Source organism: Apostichopus japonicus, chromosome 15 (assembly GCF_037975245.1).
Source record: "Apostichopus japonicus isolate 1M-3 chromosome 15, ASM3797524v1, whole genome shotgun sequence".
NCBI lineage: Eukaryota > Metazoa > Echinodermata > Holothuroidea > Aspidochirotida > Stichopodidae > Apostichopus > Apostichopus japonicus.
The window spans coordinates 27226798-27247397 of record NC_092575.1 but is presented as its reverse complement, the minus strand read 5'-3'; the positions used below and the strand labels follow the sequence as shown (position 1 = coordinate 27247397).

At 36.9% G+C, this 20600-nt stretch overlaps 1 protein-coding gene across 2 annotated transcripts in view; it reads right to left on the bottom strand.

Moving 5' to 3' along the window:
* LOC139981265 (uncharacterized) overlaps positions 1–15875 on the bottom strand; it is a 155251-nt gene extending 139376 nt beyond the window's left edge. Inside the window, exons 1-7 of one of the 2 annotated variants that reach the window (XM_071993507.1) lie at positions 15635–15875; positions 13826–14003; positions 13032–13355; positions 11527–11756; positions 10727–10870; positions 9763–9915; positions 9248–9308 (exon numbers count right to left, since the gene is read on the bottom strand). In XM_071993507.1, coding sequence (XP_071849608.1) covers positions 9248–9308; positions 9763–9915; positions 10727–10870; positions 11527–11756; positions 13032–13355; positions 13826–14003; positions 15635–15637 — 1093 coding nt within the window. In that variant the 5' untranslated portion in view covers positions 15638–15875. The remainder of the gene's footprint in view (positions 1–9247; positions 9309–9762; positions 9916–10726; positions 10871–11526; positions 11757–13031; positions 13356–13825; positions 14004–15634) is intronic. The other variant, XM_071993508.1, reaches the window with a different exon arrangement.
* Positions 15876–20600: the final 4725 nt, after the last annotated feature.

Sequence of the window (20600 nt, the reverse complement as noted above, 5' to 3'; positions counted from 1 at the left end):
AGTTATACCTCCCGTAGCAACGAAATAATCCATTTTCACAAAAATATGAAATTAATGATTTTGGCCTCAACAAAACTTTGCAAGTGTTCAATGGAAACAAGTTGATTAGATCTTAAATGAACTGTCCTTCGATGTATTTTTATCTCACAATTTTTATGGCGGCTTTTCCGTAGTGTTGGTCGAATTGGTTAAAAGAAAATTGATATGGGTTACCCTACGTACAGCGTCGTTTGGTCAACTCGGTTAAAAGGGCAACGGTCTGGTACGTATACAAACAAATGCACGTAAGTACTGTTTGTTCAGAAACACCCGCACAACTGTAACTGGAAATCTCGAGTCACCATTTAAGTCCGCAAGAGTTCCTTTTACAGTTATCAAGTATGCGTGCGGTCTTAAATGTGAACAAGGCCAAATTGAAGCGAATCAACGGAGCGAAGCGAATCAGCAGAGCGAAGCTAGTCAGCAAAGCAAAGCATATCAGTGAAGCGGATTTTGGACCTTGTTCACATTTAAGAACGCAAGGGCGATTATTTGTCCGCGAGGAGGATCATCAATTAAGAAATTGACGAGTTCACATTTAAGAACGAGTGAGTTTCGTATTAAGTCCACTTGCGAGATTAATAAACTGCGCAGTCGTGTAAAGGTCATATAAAATGTTCACATTTCCCAATAGTTCGCCGTCGTTACATGTGCTGTACTAATTTGGTAGGTTATGCTGCGTAACCCACTGCGCATAAACGTAAACAGTATACTGCATTCAAATCTCGAACCAATCTATGTGTACCATTACTCGTTAACCCAGATTCGAATTTCTTACAAACCCTACAAGTGGTTGAGCGAACAATCTTGCTAGCCACTGCATTACTGCTGTCGTATTTGAGGCTAATACATTATCGAAGGCATTTAATATTACGTCTTAAGACCTGGTTTTAGCCATTTAGTAACTGCCGTAGCAACCGAGTCCAAAATCATCCGTTTCGAAGTAAACATAAATAAACATATATTTGCCTCTTCGAAATCCTGTGAGTTTGGCGTACAATGAATTATAGTTTATAAGTGAACTGTCTTTCAGTTTGTTCTAGTCTCACAAACTTAACGTTGACTTTTCTGCAGTGTTCTGGTCGAATCGGTGAAATAGCGTCATAATGTAGTCTTTCTGTGAAGAAAGGCTCCCGTCAGACAATTGAACAAACACAACGTAAACGTAGGTATGCATCACGCTAGCTACTGCACGTTCAAAAGTACCCGCCAAATTACAACTGGATTGAGCGGATATTATAAATTAGCCGGATATCTCGGGTCACTATAAGTCCGCGAGCGTTCACATTACATTTATTGGTTTTGATGATAATCGTTACCTATGCATTCATGCAGGCGGAGAGTGTGAGTATGTATTTGTGTGCGTGTGTGCGTGTGTGACGCCTCGCTTGTGAACACGATGTGTCTCAAGTAGGGACCAATGGCGAGGTCAAAGGTCATTTAGGGTCACCAGGAACCAAATAGTGAACACCTTGTAAACACGATATCTCAAGGAGGTAAACTTGGATCAATCTCATATTTTTGTGAGTAGGATGACCACATTTAGGACCTACAACCAATAGTTTTTTTTTTGGTGGAGATCAAAGTTCATTTGGGGTCACCAGGGGTCATATTGAGTCAACCTTGTAAACACGATAACTCAAGAAGGGAAGGTTGGACGAATCTCATATTTAGTATGTAGTTGTTACACGTTCAGCGCAAGACTCAGTTGGAGTCACCAGACGCCAAATTGTGGAAACCTTGTTTCATAAGCTACCGCATCTCCTACAGACCAGCCCATCAGATAACATGTACGTTACGCCTCATGCGAATAGGAGGCTATTGACAATTGGAAATGAGCTTATGGGCATCCGTAAAATCACCGAACATATCTGCATATTGGCTTTAACGTGCCGCCCGGAAGACCTATTTTGCGTGCAGAAACGTGTAATTTGTAGCACAGCGGTTCTATTGGACGTTTTCCGTCGTATTTATTTCAGGTTTGACGGATTTTCGTTGTGACCAGGCAGTGTTTAGGAAACTTAACATTTACTCTACTTCAATTTTTTACTATGACCAATCTCAAAGCGAAATAATTGTGTAAAACGGTCTTAGTTTGGCATTGAGTTCCCGAGCTTTTGTCTGGATCGGCTGTTGATTTCATTCTGTGTAGTCTCTTCCACCAGTTTAAGCATAGCTTGGCCTTAAAAATAACGTTCGACTTTCGCAACGTTAATGATTATGGGGCATTTTGAACAAACCTGGCTAGCCATGTGAGCAATTTTATGTTGTCTAGGCCAGCAACGGTTGGGTAGAATAGGGTTTGTTAACACAACAACATGAGAAATACCAGTCAGAATACTAATACACTTAAGATGGCAAAACATCTCCAACAATCATAGGCCTACTGGCGAGTGAAATTTGGCGAGTAAATTTTTTAGCCACGGTCGCCAAATAGCGAGTACTTTTAAAAATATTTTTATGGAGGCCTGAAAACCTTAAAAACATGATTTCTCATAGTATAAATCATGGATACTGGTCATACATGGTAGATGGATTTGACATATTGAGTAAAAGAATCATATTGCTTGTAAGGTCAAATCTCCTACAGGTCACCAGAAGTCAAACTCTGAAATACCATTTGCATTATATCTAACGATGGAAATCGTGGATACCTCTAATAATTGGTGTGTGGATTCATAAAATTGAGTACCATACCCCTATTGTTTTTGGTGGAGGTGTGTATAGCCACGTACAGTAGACGTATCATGCCCTAGTGGTATTGTAATATCTAGTTCTGGTAATACTCAAGAAAATGTTTAAAGTGCATTGAAGTCATCGTGCAATAGCACCAAAATATTGGGTTAAAGTTATAAAAAAATAATTTCTACACAAATAATCTCTCTCATTCATTGTGTTAACATATGTTTATTGATATGTCCTTGTTATTGTTTAGTTGAATAACATTTGAAAACTGTTGATTTTTTTATACTTACTTTTAATTTGCCTTTAATCGCTTTGATGGAATTTATCTATCATAACGTTTTATTCTCTTTTAATAAAAATAATTGTATTTTCCTGCTATTTATATTGCAATGAAACTATTAAAACAGGTTTGACCCCACACCCTCTATCAAACCTTGTTCAATCATATATATATATCGGATGCCACCATATACTAAGTGAAAGGATAAAACTATCATAAATTTATGATGCACAACCAACCTGAACATTCTGCAGCTCTGCGTGAATTTGTGTGCATTGAAACCTTGAATTGTTTTAATAAACTTGTCTACCATTCTGTCCAGATGTTGATCAAGGAATGAAAAGAATGTAGTTTCCCCGCTTTACATTAGCAAGACTTGAGAATTCAGCAGAAAGCTGCACAAAAAGAAAAACAAGTGTTATTCTCAGTATTGTTACCGGGATTTTAAGGGTTGCGCCAGCGGGATGCAACATCTTAAAAAAAATTGCGACCGCTCAGAAAAACTTGCTTCCTCACATTCTTTCATGAAAATATGCACTTTAAATTACCTCTACAAGGACGCACAATACTAAGTTATAATGACCCCTGACAAAAACATTGTCGTGTGCGCAACGGATATCCTATAGTGATAGGTTTTTAATGTGCATATTGAAAATCATAAATGCAAATGATACAGCTCATACATATGTAAGCGTGGGGACATTAATATTATATATATTTTCTTAGATTACAAATAATATATAAGTACGCAGCTAGTACGGTACGGTGCCCGTGAACTTGAATATATGCCAGCATTAATTTGAATATATATCTGTATGAATTCGAATTTATGTCCACATTAATCAATTTTATGTAGACATAAAAAACTCCTACCTCCTGATATGTTGTCATAATTTCTGAATTTTGTCCACTGTGGCCAACCATACACGTTGTGATATTTAAAAGTGCACCCATATGTACCGTTAATCAATGAATCACAGGTAGGGATTTGTCTGTTGTATAAAGCATTACAAGATTGATTGCCCTACACAACAAACAATTACAAAACCACTGAACTGAACAATTTGGCAACAAACACGTCTTTACTGTAGATCCCATCCGTACTGTATACCTACAAAGATAAAATGGTGATCATAAGATGTCATTTTGATCTGAGTAATACAGTGAAAGGCAGTGTGATGTGACTAACAATAAATTCACAATGACACAGGCTGTCCTGAAATGACCATTGACCTCCACAGCTGGCTTCTTGTACTAAATGTGATACATCAACATATTAAATACGACTTTCGCTACAAATGACACCAAATGCTATGTCAAGATAGGAAAAAAACACCATACTGAGTGTGCGGGATCTGGGGGTTCTTCTCCATGGATTAAAAATAAATCACTTTAAGATGCAATTTTCTGACATCTGGCAGTCAAGAATAATAGTACACACAAAAAGGTATTCTTCTTCTTAAAACAGTATGATAAGATAAGGTCAGGATGTGAATTAAGTACACAAAAGATACCGTACCGATTCATAATATTAGGGCATCGACTACTCTTCATTTTACTACTAACCAGATAATCAGATTGTATGAATTTATAACTAATGATGCTCACTGTGTTTATAAACAACGCATACGTCATGCATCATCATAGTCAGATCATCAGATCATCCAGATTTTATCATCAATTCTAAAAGCATTTGCACTTCATGACAGTTTGCTTACAAGTTTCAGCTAATTTTACTACACAACCATCAATTGCCTTTAACCATCAACAGACCAACAATTCCTTTTGAAATCATCTCTTTTGTTCACTGCTGGTCAGGCTGGTCAACGTTGGGACTGAATAGAATATAAATCAGGCAAGCACACCTGTTGTTGAAATACCTTCACTACTGTACCCTAGTAGATGTTTTTGAATCATGGCAACAACTGGCCAGTCAAGGCGGTCTGAAAAAAAGCACATGACACAATTTTGTAGATTCATTCCATTCGCATATAGATTTAATCCATTAGATATCATCTCGCATTTAAAAACATTCATCGCTTGTGCTATCCGAGGAGGAGTTTTAATTTGAAGCGTATTTTTCGTTTTGACGCGTTTCGTCGGAGCCTCGCAGACGTGGTCGCTTCATTTCCTACGCGCATTTTTACCACTATCAAAGGAAATTCTTGTGCTTTTATTTAATAAGTGATAAGTACATGGACATATCATGCCGCCGGGCTCCAGATGAGTTACCTTGTTGGATTCCCACATCTGATACTATCTTAGCAGTTCGAAGGAAGAGTCATTCATCAAGTTACTGGTGACCTTATTTTACTTATCGCTTATGTTAGGAATTCATTACACGAATACAAACAATGCCCATAAGTTTAAGCAGCGCATACGTCATGCATCATCAGTAAGTGGATTCTTTAACAAAATCCGTCTGTGTATCATATGGCAAATATGTCAATGCATTTACCATAGTCTAGACGAATATCCCTATGGATGTAAAAAAGTAGGAGTGCGTTTCTTCGATCATGACCCATGGTTGACCGATGATTATATTTGATTAACTTCAAGATGGAGTTGGCTCGTTCGACACTCGCGCTTGTAGAGGCAAATGTAAATAAAATGCGTAGACCTGTAGTGGTATTCGGATAAAATTTGTCAGCTTGGTCACTTGTGAGGTTTCTCAAGGTTTTCGATATCGTATTTGGGTTAACCTCTTAGTAGACCAGAATCCGAGCCACAAACGCACTTCTTGTTTAATGAGGCAGCGTACGGCATGCGCCTAGGCGCCCTCAATTTCCAGTAGTATGTTCTGGCTCTTAGAGAGATCCTCATCGAGATGCTTCGACAGGAGGTAGAGAGTCTATATTGAGTCACGTGACCTTCCCACTAACCGATCACACATTTCAGTGATGAGACTGTCAATGAATGGGTGAATATGGTCCTCTGATAATAGGTTTTGGCATTATCAGACTCCACGATTGATTTGAGGGTTTCAAGGGAGCAGTGTGCTGTCTCGGTCATCTCCTCGCACTTCCTAAACAATCTCTCAAATTCCTCTTCGCGTTTTGCCCTAATGTCTTCAAGCTCGTTCCTCACAAGGCCAACATAGTCATAGGCACGAATAATGTCCACTGCCGTCCGGCAGCTGAGGCGCCAAGCCCTTGATGTATCCATATCTGTAACTGCAGACGGTGAAACATATTATGAACGTTAAAGGTGTGTATGTAATTCCGCTGCTTCGGCCACCATCTTGGCATTCCGTGTTCGCTTTCTGTTTACCTGTAGTGAAGCGAGGCATTTGATACAAGTCAGCAGAGATCCTTCAAACCGACAATGGCTGTATGCTTTCTACCTATCTATTCTCACAAAGTGGTTTTATCTTCAGGATTTCTTAGTCCTCGCCTGCCAGTTTAGTGATAACGTTTTCAAGATTACGCTGGCCTTTCGTGCTAAACTTGAAGAAAACACCCAAATACTGTATCAAACAGACCATGTTAACAATTCAATTACTTTCGAAGCTTGCGACAATGCAAGGTTGAGTTCATTGCGAGCTACAATTTATGTAGGGTGCTCTGTTATTGTTCGACCTGTCCTGAAACATTTTAGTTGCGCCCTTTCGCTTCCATTCCACATTCCCGGCTCCATTGTAGGTTTTGCGCATTGCATTTCGTTGATACACACATTCGAGAATATTATCAGCAATGTTTTCTCCCCGTATTTCCTCACACTTGAGGAACTCATGTATTTCTTTCGATTGATACATCATCTTTACCATAGCGGATAATCACACCTAGCTGCTCCCAGTTGGATGTGTCCGTAACTTCATCTGCGATGAGACCATAGAAGGCCAGCCTCTTCTGCGTTCAATTCGTTCAAAATAAATGATCGAAAGTATCAGGAAATTTATGAGCTGAACACCCAGTTGGAACAACTTAATATGTACGGTCATGTCCCGGTTGAGAGCATTCGTATAGTGTCAGTATGATGAACCGATAAAAGATTAGGACCTGTTTGTACTGACTAAACGAGTGCTTTGAAGCATGATATGGAATATGGGAATTGTCCTGACTGGCTCCGCTGAATACATATTCTAGGCATGTATGTTTTTACGTCGTGCCTCTTGATTTAAACAAGCCAATGAGAGAACTCATTGTCATGCATATTGAGCAGCGACAAAGCACTCCTTGCTCGAAGAACAGCTGATCATCGACGTGAATAGAAGACTAGTGACAGCTGTAATAAGTGTGCAAAACATAGCCAATGGTCACACATAACACTTCACTTGGTATCACAGAACTTCGATCATCTTCACAATGTGACTCTAACAAGGCCATTTAGCAAACTTGATCAGAACTAGGTTTCTGACAAGGCATACTCTTCTTTTCAATCATTATCAAATATGAGAATAGAAAGAAAACAGAGAGCAAAACACACACAAAAAATGGAGACAATTATCTGTAAGACAGTCAGTAGGAGGCCATTGTGTATTTTTCATTTTCCACAAATACAGGATCTGTTAAGTATGCAATATGTGCTAAATCATTATAAATCATACACAACTTTCATTTTAAGAGAAATACATGGATATTACAACTGAATTATTTAGTAGCACATAGCTAATGCACAAACATCTATCTCCCAATCTGTGTCAAAGTAGTCATCACCACCCCACCCCCTCCCTCAGCAGAGGTTCATGCATTTGTTCTTTTTGACAAAAGTGTTCACTTAGACAGAATGTTGTAAAGCTACTTTTCAGCGCCTCTCACTTTCACCTCTTTTAGGATTGTTTACTTTTGACAGAAGATATTTTCAGCCAATTTTGATAGATTTATAAGCCTGTGGAGTTGAACAATCATGTTAATTACACCTAAGATCTGATGGCTAAGAATAAAGTGTTGAATATTCTGCCTCAAATAAAATATCCCTTTGTCCAATCTGCTGGATATCCTGTAAAGTCCATGTCTTGTAATCCCATTTGCTGGATGTCCTTAGTGCACTTGCTAAGTACTTTAATCAGTAGGGGTTTTTCTCTGCATTCTTTGTAAAGCGCTTTGAGATATTCCTTATGTAAAGCGCTGAATAAATGATTGTTATTACTCTTATTATTATATGGCAAGCCGAGTGGAACACACCCAGTATAATATATATTAAATTGAATTTATACCAGGATCAAATCTAAATAATCCTGGGAACGATTCTTAGACAGATAAATCAAGGAAGGAAAATGATATGTGTGGGAACTAAACCTAAAGACAACGGCACCATTCTGTTTAAACATCAGAAACGATTTGCCGTCCCAGATAAACCAAAACAATTCATTTTGCAATTACGACGGAATCGGATTAAAATAATCCGACACGGATTAATGAATCCTATTTTCCAAAACTTCTGCTTAATCGAGCAGAAATCAGTAAGTCGCTTTGACTTCACAACCCAACCATGCCGACACTCTTCTCTATAAAGTAGTGTCAATTTTTGCTACTCCTTGTTACTTTCGGTGATCATGCACTGAAGAAGAGCTAGTTTTGCTCAAAAGCTCTACAAAAACCAAAGATTGGCTGTTTAACTTCCAATCACTTACCTGATTATTGTATCTCACTCGAGATCCAGAAGTCCAACAGTTTTTCCTTAAAGGAGAAGAATATTGTATGTAAGTAACTCCTTCAGATGTAATCAAACTTATGGTTAAAAGTTATAACTCATTACTTATTCATTACTCTACATGAAGTGAATTAAACTGAACCTATTTCATGCAAACAATATCCAGAAATGTGAGAAAACAGTGATGTGTTTCTTACACAAACGGCTAAAATAAACCGTAAAAGCTCAGAGATTTCAATGAAACTAACATAAAATATGATTTAATTCCAGAATGTTTACTTTGAAACAGGTGGTTGAATTCCGTTAGGCTTTATTTTCACTGCAGTTAGACTTCAATAGTTTATATACACAGTCTTTAAGAGCGTTGCTTAGATGTGAAAACTGATGTTCCCATAAATCAAATATTTCAAATAGCTGATAGTTATAGTCCACCAGTTGACATGGCAACTGCAGCCTGGACTGATTTTTGCAAAGTAGGATTCGGTGTACAAATCTCATATGTAACGAATTGTAGGCAGTATGTTAAATGTTGTTGTATGAAAGGTAGATTACATGTACACATCTCATATGAAAGGATTGTAAAGCAACACTTAACATACGGCCTACAATTATTTAACATGCTTTTAATGTGTTGTTATTATAATTACTCACATTCAGGTGGGACCAGCTGGAATGGAGATTTGATTTGGTCAATGTGTCGTAATTTGTCAATCTGTGAAGAGGAAAAGGAAAATTAGGCTTGATGATTCTCCTAGAAAATTAGTTTGTGTATATCTCACCTTTATCAATTAATAGTATGTATCAAAATATGGTTTAAGTGATAATGTTAAAATATGCTAATAAGTACTTATTGTTTAGGATATTTTGTATGTATTACATTTGTGATATGAAGATGGCTTGTCATAAGGCATTTCATTGTTGTAAAATAGTAACAATATATTTCAAACCTGTAAAATGGAAATCAATTCATTAATTAAGGCAAACAAAGAAGAGATATCAATAGAAATAAAGCATGACTTATTTAAAGAATGTTAAATTGGTAAACATACATAATGAACGGTAAATGTAAAAGGATTCTCGGAAGCTAAGATAAATCTACAGTGAAACATGAAAAGTCCTTGTGTTCAAATTTTTATTTCTGTTAATTTAAACCAAAATCAAGTCACCTGCAACTGAATGCTAAACTGGAAAAGATTCATCGCAGACATATCATATCTTGCTTCTATTTCCAGATTGACAGTGTCTTTGATTCCTTTATTCTGAAGATGGAATTCTACCTTGTGTCTGTTCTGTAACCATAGGGTTTCCATAGCAACATCCTTTAAGAGTGCAAAATCAAGAGGTGTTTAATTATGAATTGATAACACTTTTGGGAGCCTTCAACATGATGGTCAAGTTGTTAGGGCAATGGGCTTCCAATTTAAAAACACAGGTCCCAGTACCGGTCGACTGGATCGTTACAATCTGGATCTGGATCTGCTTCTCTTCATCCAGGTGTAAACATTGACAAATGCAAGGAAATATGCAAATATAGATGTGTGCTTTACTTTGACAGCACCAACGTCCCCCAGTGGACACATATATGGTTAATTAAAGAACTCTATGACCAAGTAATGGAATTATGCATATTGAGATCTATGAGTGTTGTCAAGTCATTTGACAAGGCTTTGGCCCTTAGGCAAGGCTATAAAATATCAGCTTCATATTTTTTTCAGCTCTAATAAACTTTGAAAAAGAATAATTATTTGTATTAATAATAGCAAACAAATAAAATATAAGAGACCTCTACAGTTACACACATTACAACGTACATATATTCTCCATACATGGACAGTCAATTAGGATGGAATGAAGGCATAGTCCAAAATGAAACCAACTGTATTTTCAATTGTAGATGGGACCATCACCCCTTTTCATTCATTGAAAATCATAGGAATGACAGAAGGAGCCAATTTTAAAATTACATAATGTTTATTAGTTAAACAACATGCTAACACCAAATACATACCACTCAACAGATGCTTATTACTATTCATCTAAAAAATGTACATTACATGTGGACCAGGAATGAACTGCATTCATTACATACTACAAACAAATACATAAAAATATTTAACAATTAGTACTAACCACTTTTCTAGGATGTGGGTTACACTGTGATGTACTGGAATTAGTGTAAACATGTAAAGTTGAAGTCATAGATTTGAGTTGAGCAGACACAGGATCATGAATTATGGTTCCCTTTTGCTGGTAGATTTCTTCATTGATAAGACTCTGTTAATATAAATATGAAACAATTGAATATTTTACTATTATTTATGTTAATTTAGTTGTCCTATGTATGACCTAGAAGCAATAAAAGCTCCCATGTATGGCCCTCTGGTGGGGGGGGGGGAGGGGTGACCGTTATTTGATAAGCAGGGGAGATGTTGTAAATATCTAATACATGGAATGTCTGATGGGATATATTATCAAAGACCATTAATAGTCTGACCGACTGTTCTGAAATGTAATAAATCTTTTATGTCTAATCTTTGACACATGGTCAAGGTGTGTTTAAAAATGTGTCTGTAATTACAAAACTTGTTGTCAGTTGTCAATTCAATTTTGTTCTAGAACCTCTGATCAGTGTGTTTTTGACCATGGAAAATTTATAAATTTCAACCATTAAAGACCACAGACAGCTGTAACCAGCTTATCTCACTTGGACCTTCTCTCAACTATATCGATACAATTCGACTGTTGGAGAGGTTTTTGCCTGCATGGCCTCAAGCTAGAACTTTATCATTTCCATTGCCAAAAAGCTATGGTTAACAATGTATCAAAGCTGCAATTCAGTAAATGAACCATGTGTCATCCAGAAAGGCAGATAACTGGAATCCTTGAGATAATTAGCAGTACCAATTGAGCTGATAAAATTTGCTACTAACTTTATGTTCCAGAGTGTCATCATTAAGAAACCAAAGATGGATTGTCAATTGATCCCCCGATTCAGAAACTCTGTTTACAATGGGTAAGAGAGAAACACGCTTCCTCATCTTAGGTATGAAAGGGACATGAAGACCAATGAGACAGGGTTTCTCAGCTTCAACTGCAAGGTGCTGACTATTCATAGAGCAGCTGAGGTGTTTCATATCTAAGCTCCATTTGACAGATTTATCTGAAGAAAAGTTTAAAAACAATTTTGCTGGTAAGTTTGTTATAACAGAGTGACAGGTAGAACACCAATCCGAAACTATACCATAGATGATTTTGAAGTGACAGTCCGGTGGTAGAAAATAGAACACTGCACACATAGAACATCAAAATAACACAATATCATGTATCTAAATCTATGTATGGGTGTAAGGGCACTAGATAAACTGAAAAAGTTTAACACAGCTTGAAGGGGATTATTTTCCTTTGGAAAAGTTGTTTATTTCTCCCTAAAATGTGCAAATGAGTGAAGGAGTTGTGGGGTGAGGGGGTTGTGGGATGAGGGAGTTGTGGGGTGAGGGAGGTTTGGGTGAGGGAGGTCTGGGAGATGTGGGATGTGGGGTGTGGGAAGTGTGGGGTGTAGGAGGTGTCGGGTGAGGGAGTTGTGGGGTGAGGGAGTTGTGGGGTGAGGGAGGTGTCGGAAGAAGGGAGGTATGGAATGTTTTAGTATCCATGCTCCTAAACTTGTGTATACATTTGTGTACTATTTTTTTTTTGAACATCTTTCTTTCTCTTCCATTGAAAATCATGTTGTTGCCCCCTCCATCCTTTCTCCCCCCCCCCTTACCCATATCCTTTCCCTTCCTCCAACCCATCATTTTCCTTTCCTCTTTCCCCTTTCATTCCATTCGGCTTATTATTTATTGTCTTCACACACACTCACATATCTCATGGTTCAACTCTCCATTCCATGGAGATTGATTTTCTTTCTTTTCAATACCAAATTTGACATTTTTGTTTTCACAATTGTAGGCAAAAAGTACAACTAAAAGAGAACGGTTCCTTAAAATGGAGATGATTTGCCTGGACATTACCTCCTTTTTGAGATACTGATATCTGCATTACACACAACCAGAAGGCTAAGTGATTTTCCTGCCAATATCGTGTTTGTGTACGCAGGAGCATTTCACGTATCAAGTGTGACTTTCATTCCAGCTTTACTCTAGCAGTTACGAAGGTTTGGAACGTTTTCAGGCTTTGACACATATTGACCAGCAATAGTACATCTGAAGTTCACACAACCGTTTTGAATCATTGTCGTTATAAATGTTTCAGACTTTGTCCTCTACAGTGAAGCAGGGCTTTTGTATTCATTTAATATGGAACCACACCCAGTGTCAAATAACACCATTATGCACTTTTTGGCCTATATCATGCTTACAAGTCAAGAGGTGGTACACACAAGCGTTGTGTGTGAGTAGTAGTGAGTACAAAACACAAAACAAAATAGAGAACAGACCTGTTTGTAATACACCAGAGTACACATCAATACCCATCTGGTTAGTTGTAGTAAAAGCACAGTGTGGAATAATCAAGGTGACAGGCTTGTGTAAGGTAATGCTTTCTGGACCAAATTTCACAAAGGGGGCCAACCTTAGACTCTTGTTTGAGATAGGTCCTTTAATGGCAGGGTCAGCAGAAACACACAGACTAACAATCCTTCCAGTGTGTAGTGCCCCAGCTGGTACAAGGAGATTAACACCTGCGATAAACATCTCTCCTCCACGCTGATCAAAGTATTGTTCTCTATAAATATTTGATCCTGGGAACAAAGGAAGTCGCTCTGGTGGAGAAAAGTAACACATTTCATGTATACAGGAAAGTATTTGCCACTTTCATAAAACATGTGTTAATTGCATATACTGTTTCAATTCACAATATAAAAGTAACCGCTGTAACACAAAACTGCTTCTATTGTCTATATATACAATGATGGAAAATCAAAATATAATTCAATAACATTAGACATGCAATGTTTGATGTGATTAATGGAAATATATATAGAAGAGAAATTTCCATTAATAGTAACAAGACTTCGAAAGGTTTATTTACAGCATATATGTTACATTTCTATTAAGTAGTTACTTCGTGAGTAATATTCCTACGAAAATAAATAAAAATGAACTTTCTTCTATTAACTGAACAGCAAGGGCATGAAATGTGGTCCTTGAATGTCATATAAGATTTAGAGTCATTAAATCGGGAAGGAATATAACAGAAATACCCGTGTAGCTAAATATAGGATATCTTTACCATGCTCTTCCTTAGCTAGTAGCAACAGCCGTCTTCCCAAGTCCAGTTTTCCATGAGACAATTTCAAGGCTCTTTGGACATCCAGTCTCATGTATCCCTCTTGTATCAACATTTTAAAAATAACTGACAACTTTAGTTCTCTTTTTGAAATGATATCCTGTTTCTCTGGAATCTTTACCTGAAATAATTATGAGATATTACAAATTGTTCATAAAATTATATTTGTTTCATAATTTATGAAGATAGAAAACTAATTACTGCATTTGTTTTAGCTTCAGTGAATATTCTAAACCTGATCTCTAAAAACGTAACTTTGAGTAAGAAAGAAATTGTTACAATTATTCAAGATGACTTTTCAGACAGACTTGCATGACAACAAAAATAATACTTTTCATATCAAATATTGCACTCTGTACTGGACTTTCTAATATTCTAAGATCTTGATTTTATGCAAAGTGACTTTGTTTTAAAAGCTACAAGCGTAAAGTGTCAAAGTCTTAACAGTGTTTACAAAGCACAAACCATTTTTTTTAAAATCTTTTTCTCCTTCGCTTTCCTTTTCATTCTTCTCATGTGATGTATCGATGTACTCCAGCACCAGTCTTGCCACCTTATAAAAGTGAATAGTTTTCAGTCCTTCATACATTCCGATCATTTTGTCTGGCATGATGAGCTCTCTTTCATCCAATATTTTCATCAGCATCTTTCCAGATTCTGCTGCTGCATGAATTGTGTCATTTTCTACTGACTTGAGCTTAAAATACACGCCAAGCTTTAGACAATGTTGTTTATCTAGATGCTTTGCAATGTCTCCTCTCAACTGTTCATATTTGGTTAAATCTGAAAGTGGAATATAACATCCACTTTACATTCGAAAAAGTATAGCTAAGACTACATATCAGTCATATCACATATAAACATTAGAGTGCTTATGCTAATTGACTGCCAAGTTTAAACAATGAACAATGTTCACACCTTAAGGCCCGGTCACACTATACCGATTTTTTATCGGAATACTATCCGATTTTCCCGGAGGAATCGAAACAGCCAGTTTTTCGTTCGGGTCTTTTAACCACAGTGATAAAGGACCTGCTTTGCTATCTATTGAACCATTCCGATGTGGAATAGCCCTCTCCTAACTTTTGATATTGACTCTGTTTCCTTTTATCGGATAGCTATCCGATTTCTCTTCCGATTTTTATCGTTTTTTGATGTGACGTCACTTTAGAATGTAGTCGGTTCCAGAACCCCTCAGATTTGGAGTAGGTATTCGAATATTCCGCTGCATTCATTACATTCACTACCACAAACCTCACTCTTCGGCCTAAAATCGGAAAAATCGGACCGTATTCCGATAAAATATCGCTGTAGTGTGACCGGGCCTTAACATGCACAAGTACACAACTGGCCCAAAAGAAGCATGCAATCTGCATGTGGAAGGTTGGTATGGAAGTCAACCTCTGGTGCGTGCACTCATTTAAATTGGTTAAGTATACTGTCCACAACTTGTGCAACTTTTCAGCTATATGCCCTTGTCTTTTCGATAAATTCTAGTCTTGTACACAGCTTCAATTTCATAGTTGCTTTGAGCAATAAAGTAGGAAGTGAGCATACTAATTAAAAATGAAAGTGTGCAAGTGGAACTTAGAAGATTTTTTTGGGGTTCAGTATCAAGATGTAATTTTTTCACTCAGACATTTTGATGTTGATTAAATGTTTCCCAATATTAAGTTGGTATAAGTAACATTTAGATGTGTGTACTGCTAAAACCAAATGCGTGTACCTTTTCAGGTCTACTTACACACTCACCATGTTTTCTATGTGTGCTTACTTTTTCATCTCCACTGATACACACTTGCCTGGTGTATGTCTAGGATAATTATCATTCATTTTTTGTGCCAACTACATTTAGATACAGGCAAGGGTAGACTTTTAACAGTTCACGCATCTGTTCCACGTCCACTTCCACATGAATACTCACCTAGATGCAGTCCTCTAAAAAGAATTTTCTGGCTTTCTGGAGATAAGAGAATGTTTTTCACCTGAAGACTTGAACCAAAAAATAATATGAGTAATGGGAACTGTAAATATAAGCATGTTCAACACACAAGAGTGCACACCCTGTGAATGATTAGGTTTAACGTAAGAACATAATGTTAAAAAATAGGGCTGAAACAGACATGGAACAGCACATAATAAATATGTGGAATCCAAAAGTTAAGGACTGGTGATAACAACATAGCTACTATTTGTGCATTATTCATTTTTTGGTACCTAACAACTACAAAACAGTTTCCCATCACTGTTGACCTGTGTATGTAATAACACACAGGTCATATGTACACTTCTTCAGCAATTCATTGCATTTTGAGTTACTCATTACATACAAAGCAACATGAAAGAGTCGGCAACACTTGGAAAACAGGATAACAACCAAAAAAGTAGGTTCACCAAAATCACTGGAGTGACTGACAATACAATATCAGTTTATCAAAAGATTAATTTAATTGCAATTATGCAGAGTACAAAAAAAGATAAGGATCCATGAGAGACGGTGCCATGGAATAAACTATAATTCAGTCACAGCACTGACTTTATACATTGACACAAAATAGTTAGCTTTTATATCAGCTTGCAAACAGCTGCAAGACTTCCAACCGACAGGACATGAATAAACAAAGAAAAGATCAGAAGATAGAAGATGCAACTTAATGTCATGTAATGAAGAGACATATGAGAACACAAACAGCTGGAAGACAATCAGCAGGTATAACCCACCTTTGATTGGAGGCTAAGGGCTAACTGGTTCTTTTCATGTTGTGATATTTTTAACTTCACATCAACCATGTCAGTTTCTCCATCTTTCTTCGTCTTGAGTCTGAACTGATGAGAGACTCTACTGGCAGCACAGAGGTGATCGATGTCTACATGCTAATGGATAAAAGATATTGAAGATCAATGTTCTGAAAATGAGAATGCTTGATAAAGATTCAAAGAAACAGTGCCAAATATAAGATATAAGAATTAAGGGAATGCTGGAACCAAGGCATGTGGCTGTGTACAGATCATAACATTTCATAGGCAGCTGGTGAAGATTGTAATTGCATAACAACATTTCTGTTTAGCTTGTTCCTTGGAGTAGGAACCCTCTGGGAACATATTCAAGCTATGAATATTCATGTTATTTTCAATGAGTGTTGAGAGAATTACAAGGCAGACAGGTAGTGTTCTTCATCATTCCTGCTCACACGACAGCCACTTAATCAATATCCCATTCTGATGACTGTGACTGCCAAAGCATTTGAACATTTCCTCAAACACAAAGGGAGGTTATCATATTAAAGACACCCTCATTCATTTATCATCACCAAAGTGCAGCCATGGCGACTGAAGCTTTTTGGGAAACCATGCGAAAGAATATCGGCCCAAACTTTATTTAATAATTCACATACCGGAACTACAACCCACACAAGATTCTGCTCAACAACATTTCACAGCAGACGTTTTGCATAGATTCTGGGCCCTGGTGGGCTTTTTAACCAGAAACCTAGTAGGTGAAAATCAGACATTCTAACGACTACAACATTGTGGTCCACTTCAGGAAACCAATCCTTAACTACAGGTATTATAATGTTGAAAGACAAACTTTAATAGCATTGGCAAATACCAACATTTGTTGATTCTTCCTTCATCAGATGGTAACTGTCACCGGGTGATGACATCATCAGATCAATATAAGAAGCAAAATCTCTGCCGTCATTCAATGTCCGGGTAACTTGAAATGTTGTATAGTTTCCTAGACTCAATTTGGTCTGGTGATCTTCTAACAGCAACTAAAAATTATGAACATGGCAAAGTAAATACCAAAAAGAACAACTAAACAGATATTTAATTTTTGCAATTTGTTGTGCCTTCACTCTGCAAAGAGAGATCAATACTGCTATAGCAAGTAACATCATCTTTGTTTCTTTAATTTGCTCACATTACTAATGTTGCATATTCTTATCAAATCCTCTAAATACTTGATATGCAAATTATGTGAACCATGAAAACTTGGGTCATGTGGATAGTTTTTAGGAGAAACACATAGTTTTTATGAAAATGAAATTTTGACTGACGAAATGTGCCCTTAACAAATCATTTCATAATTTGCCAGTGATACACAATAAAAGTCAATGTATAGATCATGAAAGAAAGTAAAATTGCCAGTATCTGACTTACAAATCACAAAAAGAAACAGAACTGACGTCTAAGCTACTGCAGATATCACCTTGGGAACATGAGATTATCCTCACCTTGTACACTTCATCACTGTTCTTACAGAAACAAACAGTTATTAAGACATCATCTTTGGCATCAAGTATCCCATCGATAAATGGAACTACACGGAATATATGCTTCTGTTCTGTTTCTTGGCTGACTAAATTAACAAAGACGTAGCTCAGGATGTTAATATCAAGACTGATCTTCTCCGGGTGTAGCTTCCAATCAATAGATTTCTCTTCAGTCCAAGTTATTGAACCTATAGTAACTAATATTATTCACAATATATTACTTGGTTATCTTTACGTCTCAATAGGTGTTTGCCGATGAATTTCGGAAAACAAACTTCCGAAGCAGATTCAATGCTTTTCATTCTAAGTGCACTCTCACCAGGTGGGTTTACTGGAGAAAAGCTGTCGCAATCGAAAACAAATTATGTTGCCCCTTATGGCTTGAAGGATGTACCGTAAAATCACTGCGACCGCCTACATCAGCATGTTCATTACACAAATATAACCTATATATACTTGTATTGTCGACTTTTTTTACCCAATTCCACGGAGGAAACGTCTGAAAACACCTGTTTATTCATTGCAATGGAAGGAAATGACACAATTTTGCAAGCTACATCGGTAAGACCGAAAGAAAGAAACTGCTATTCAAGAGAATGGACCTAACAAGCTAGCCACGAAATTGAAAATAGTCCTACACCTAACGGTCGAAAACAAAACAGAAAGCTTTGATTGGCGCATGATCCCTTCCGCGGGGCTTGCAAATTTTGATTGAAGTTTGTAGAATTTACGGACTCGTTAAGAAATCTGGCGAATTTTATTCAACTCAAAATGTTTAACGACAGATAATATTAACTCAATAAAAATAATGAATATTGATATGGAAATTGCATAGAATGGTGTCATTTTCACTAAGCGTTTAGTGCAGTAAGCTGTAAAGGTCGAAGTTTTAAATTTGGCAAACACGTACTGAGAGTTTAAATACATTAAATATCAAGAGCTGTTTATTAAGTAAGATATATTTTAACAGTAATGATTCCCAGCACATAACTCATCGTACTTCTCCTGGTACATTCATAAATAGCATTAAAAGTGTTTATTGGTCATCGTCATTACCTTCTTGTAAATGTTCTTCATCTTTCAGACCAGTGATGATCATAACACCATGTCGATCTGGCTCAGGGATAATAGCCGAGTGAGGAATAGTCAGCTGTGCTGGCTTGTTGAGGGCAAGTCCTTCTGGCTCTAGCTTTATCAGGGGTGTCATTCTGCCCCTAAGAGCATTTCCAGGGAGGTGCATGTCAGGGTCATAGATCACTTTAACAGCAATTACACAATCAGAAGATAAAGCGTCTTCAGGAATAGTCAGATGTACCCCCATGATGCTAATAGTTCCACCTTTGCACATAATCCTGTGTTCAATGTATGGATGATCATGATGGAGCCTCATTTTAGGTATTTGTAAATATTTTCTTTGCTTTGGTAGTACTTCTTTCTCTGTTCTCTCCATCAAACTCTCCTTAATATGGTCATGATATTCCTCTCTTTCATCAGAACCTTGTGCTGGAGTTGATTCATCATCATCGAAAAATGTGATGTTTTCAACTAAAAATAGAACAATGGAAACACAAGCACCATTAAATGAAGCTTTGATGTCTAAAAGCCATACTGAGCCACATTCATCCCTAACCAGAAATTAATTTAGAGCTCAAATTTTGATTACAGTTTCCTATAAGTCTCCTATAAGTACTATGGTTCCTGTGTATTAAAACTGCTATGCATATTTCCAATTGCATAGCAATTTACCCATATTACATAGCATTTTGAGATGTGATACTGGATAAATTACATTATTCCCTGCTTATAAGTTAAAGTTCTCTATCAATGCAAAAGGCCTTGCAATTGATTGATGTAAGAGATGTTATCAAAGGAATCATTATACAAAATGTAATAGATATGTAACACAAGCTTTATGTTGTTCGAGAATTGAAGAGTGGCAGCAGACAACAGGAGTATCAAAATAACCCAGCATCGTGTCTGGGAGTGACCAGATGGATTAAATGGATCTCAAATATTGGCTAATCCTAGAGACCGAATTATTAGTGTTTTTTTCTATTTTCAATCTTTTACTATAAGGAAATGAACCAAATGACTATAAATACTGGTCAAAAGATCCACTTGTAACTACTTTCACCAAACATACACGGTGATAACTAATATTTTAAAATAACAAATTGCGCCAAAACTGAATATTACCCCCTGACTTACAAACATTTCTAGAGTTTTTACTGTACTGCACTATTTTGGTTTAATGTATTCTGATAACATCATTTTATTCATTCTTACCACGCCAGTCAAGCAGTTCAAGTGCTTGGTTTTCTTCAAACTGAAAGGGGTCAACTTTAGACTGATATGGAGCTAAGAGATATTCATTTGTTCGGTTTAGCTGAATATAAACCAAACCCTTTTGTAGGTTAGTGACATCATACATGTTGATGATA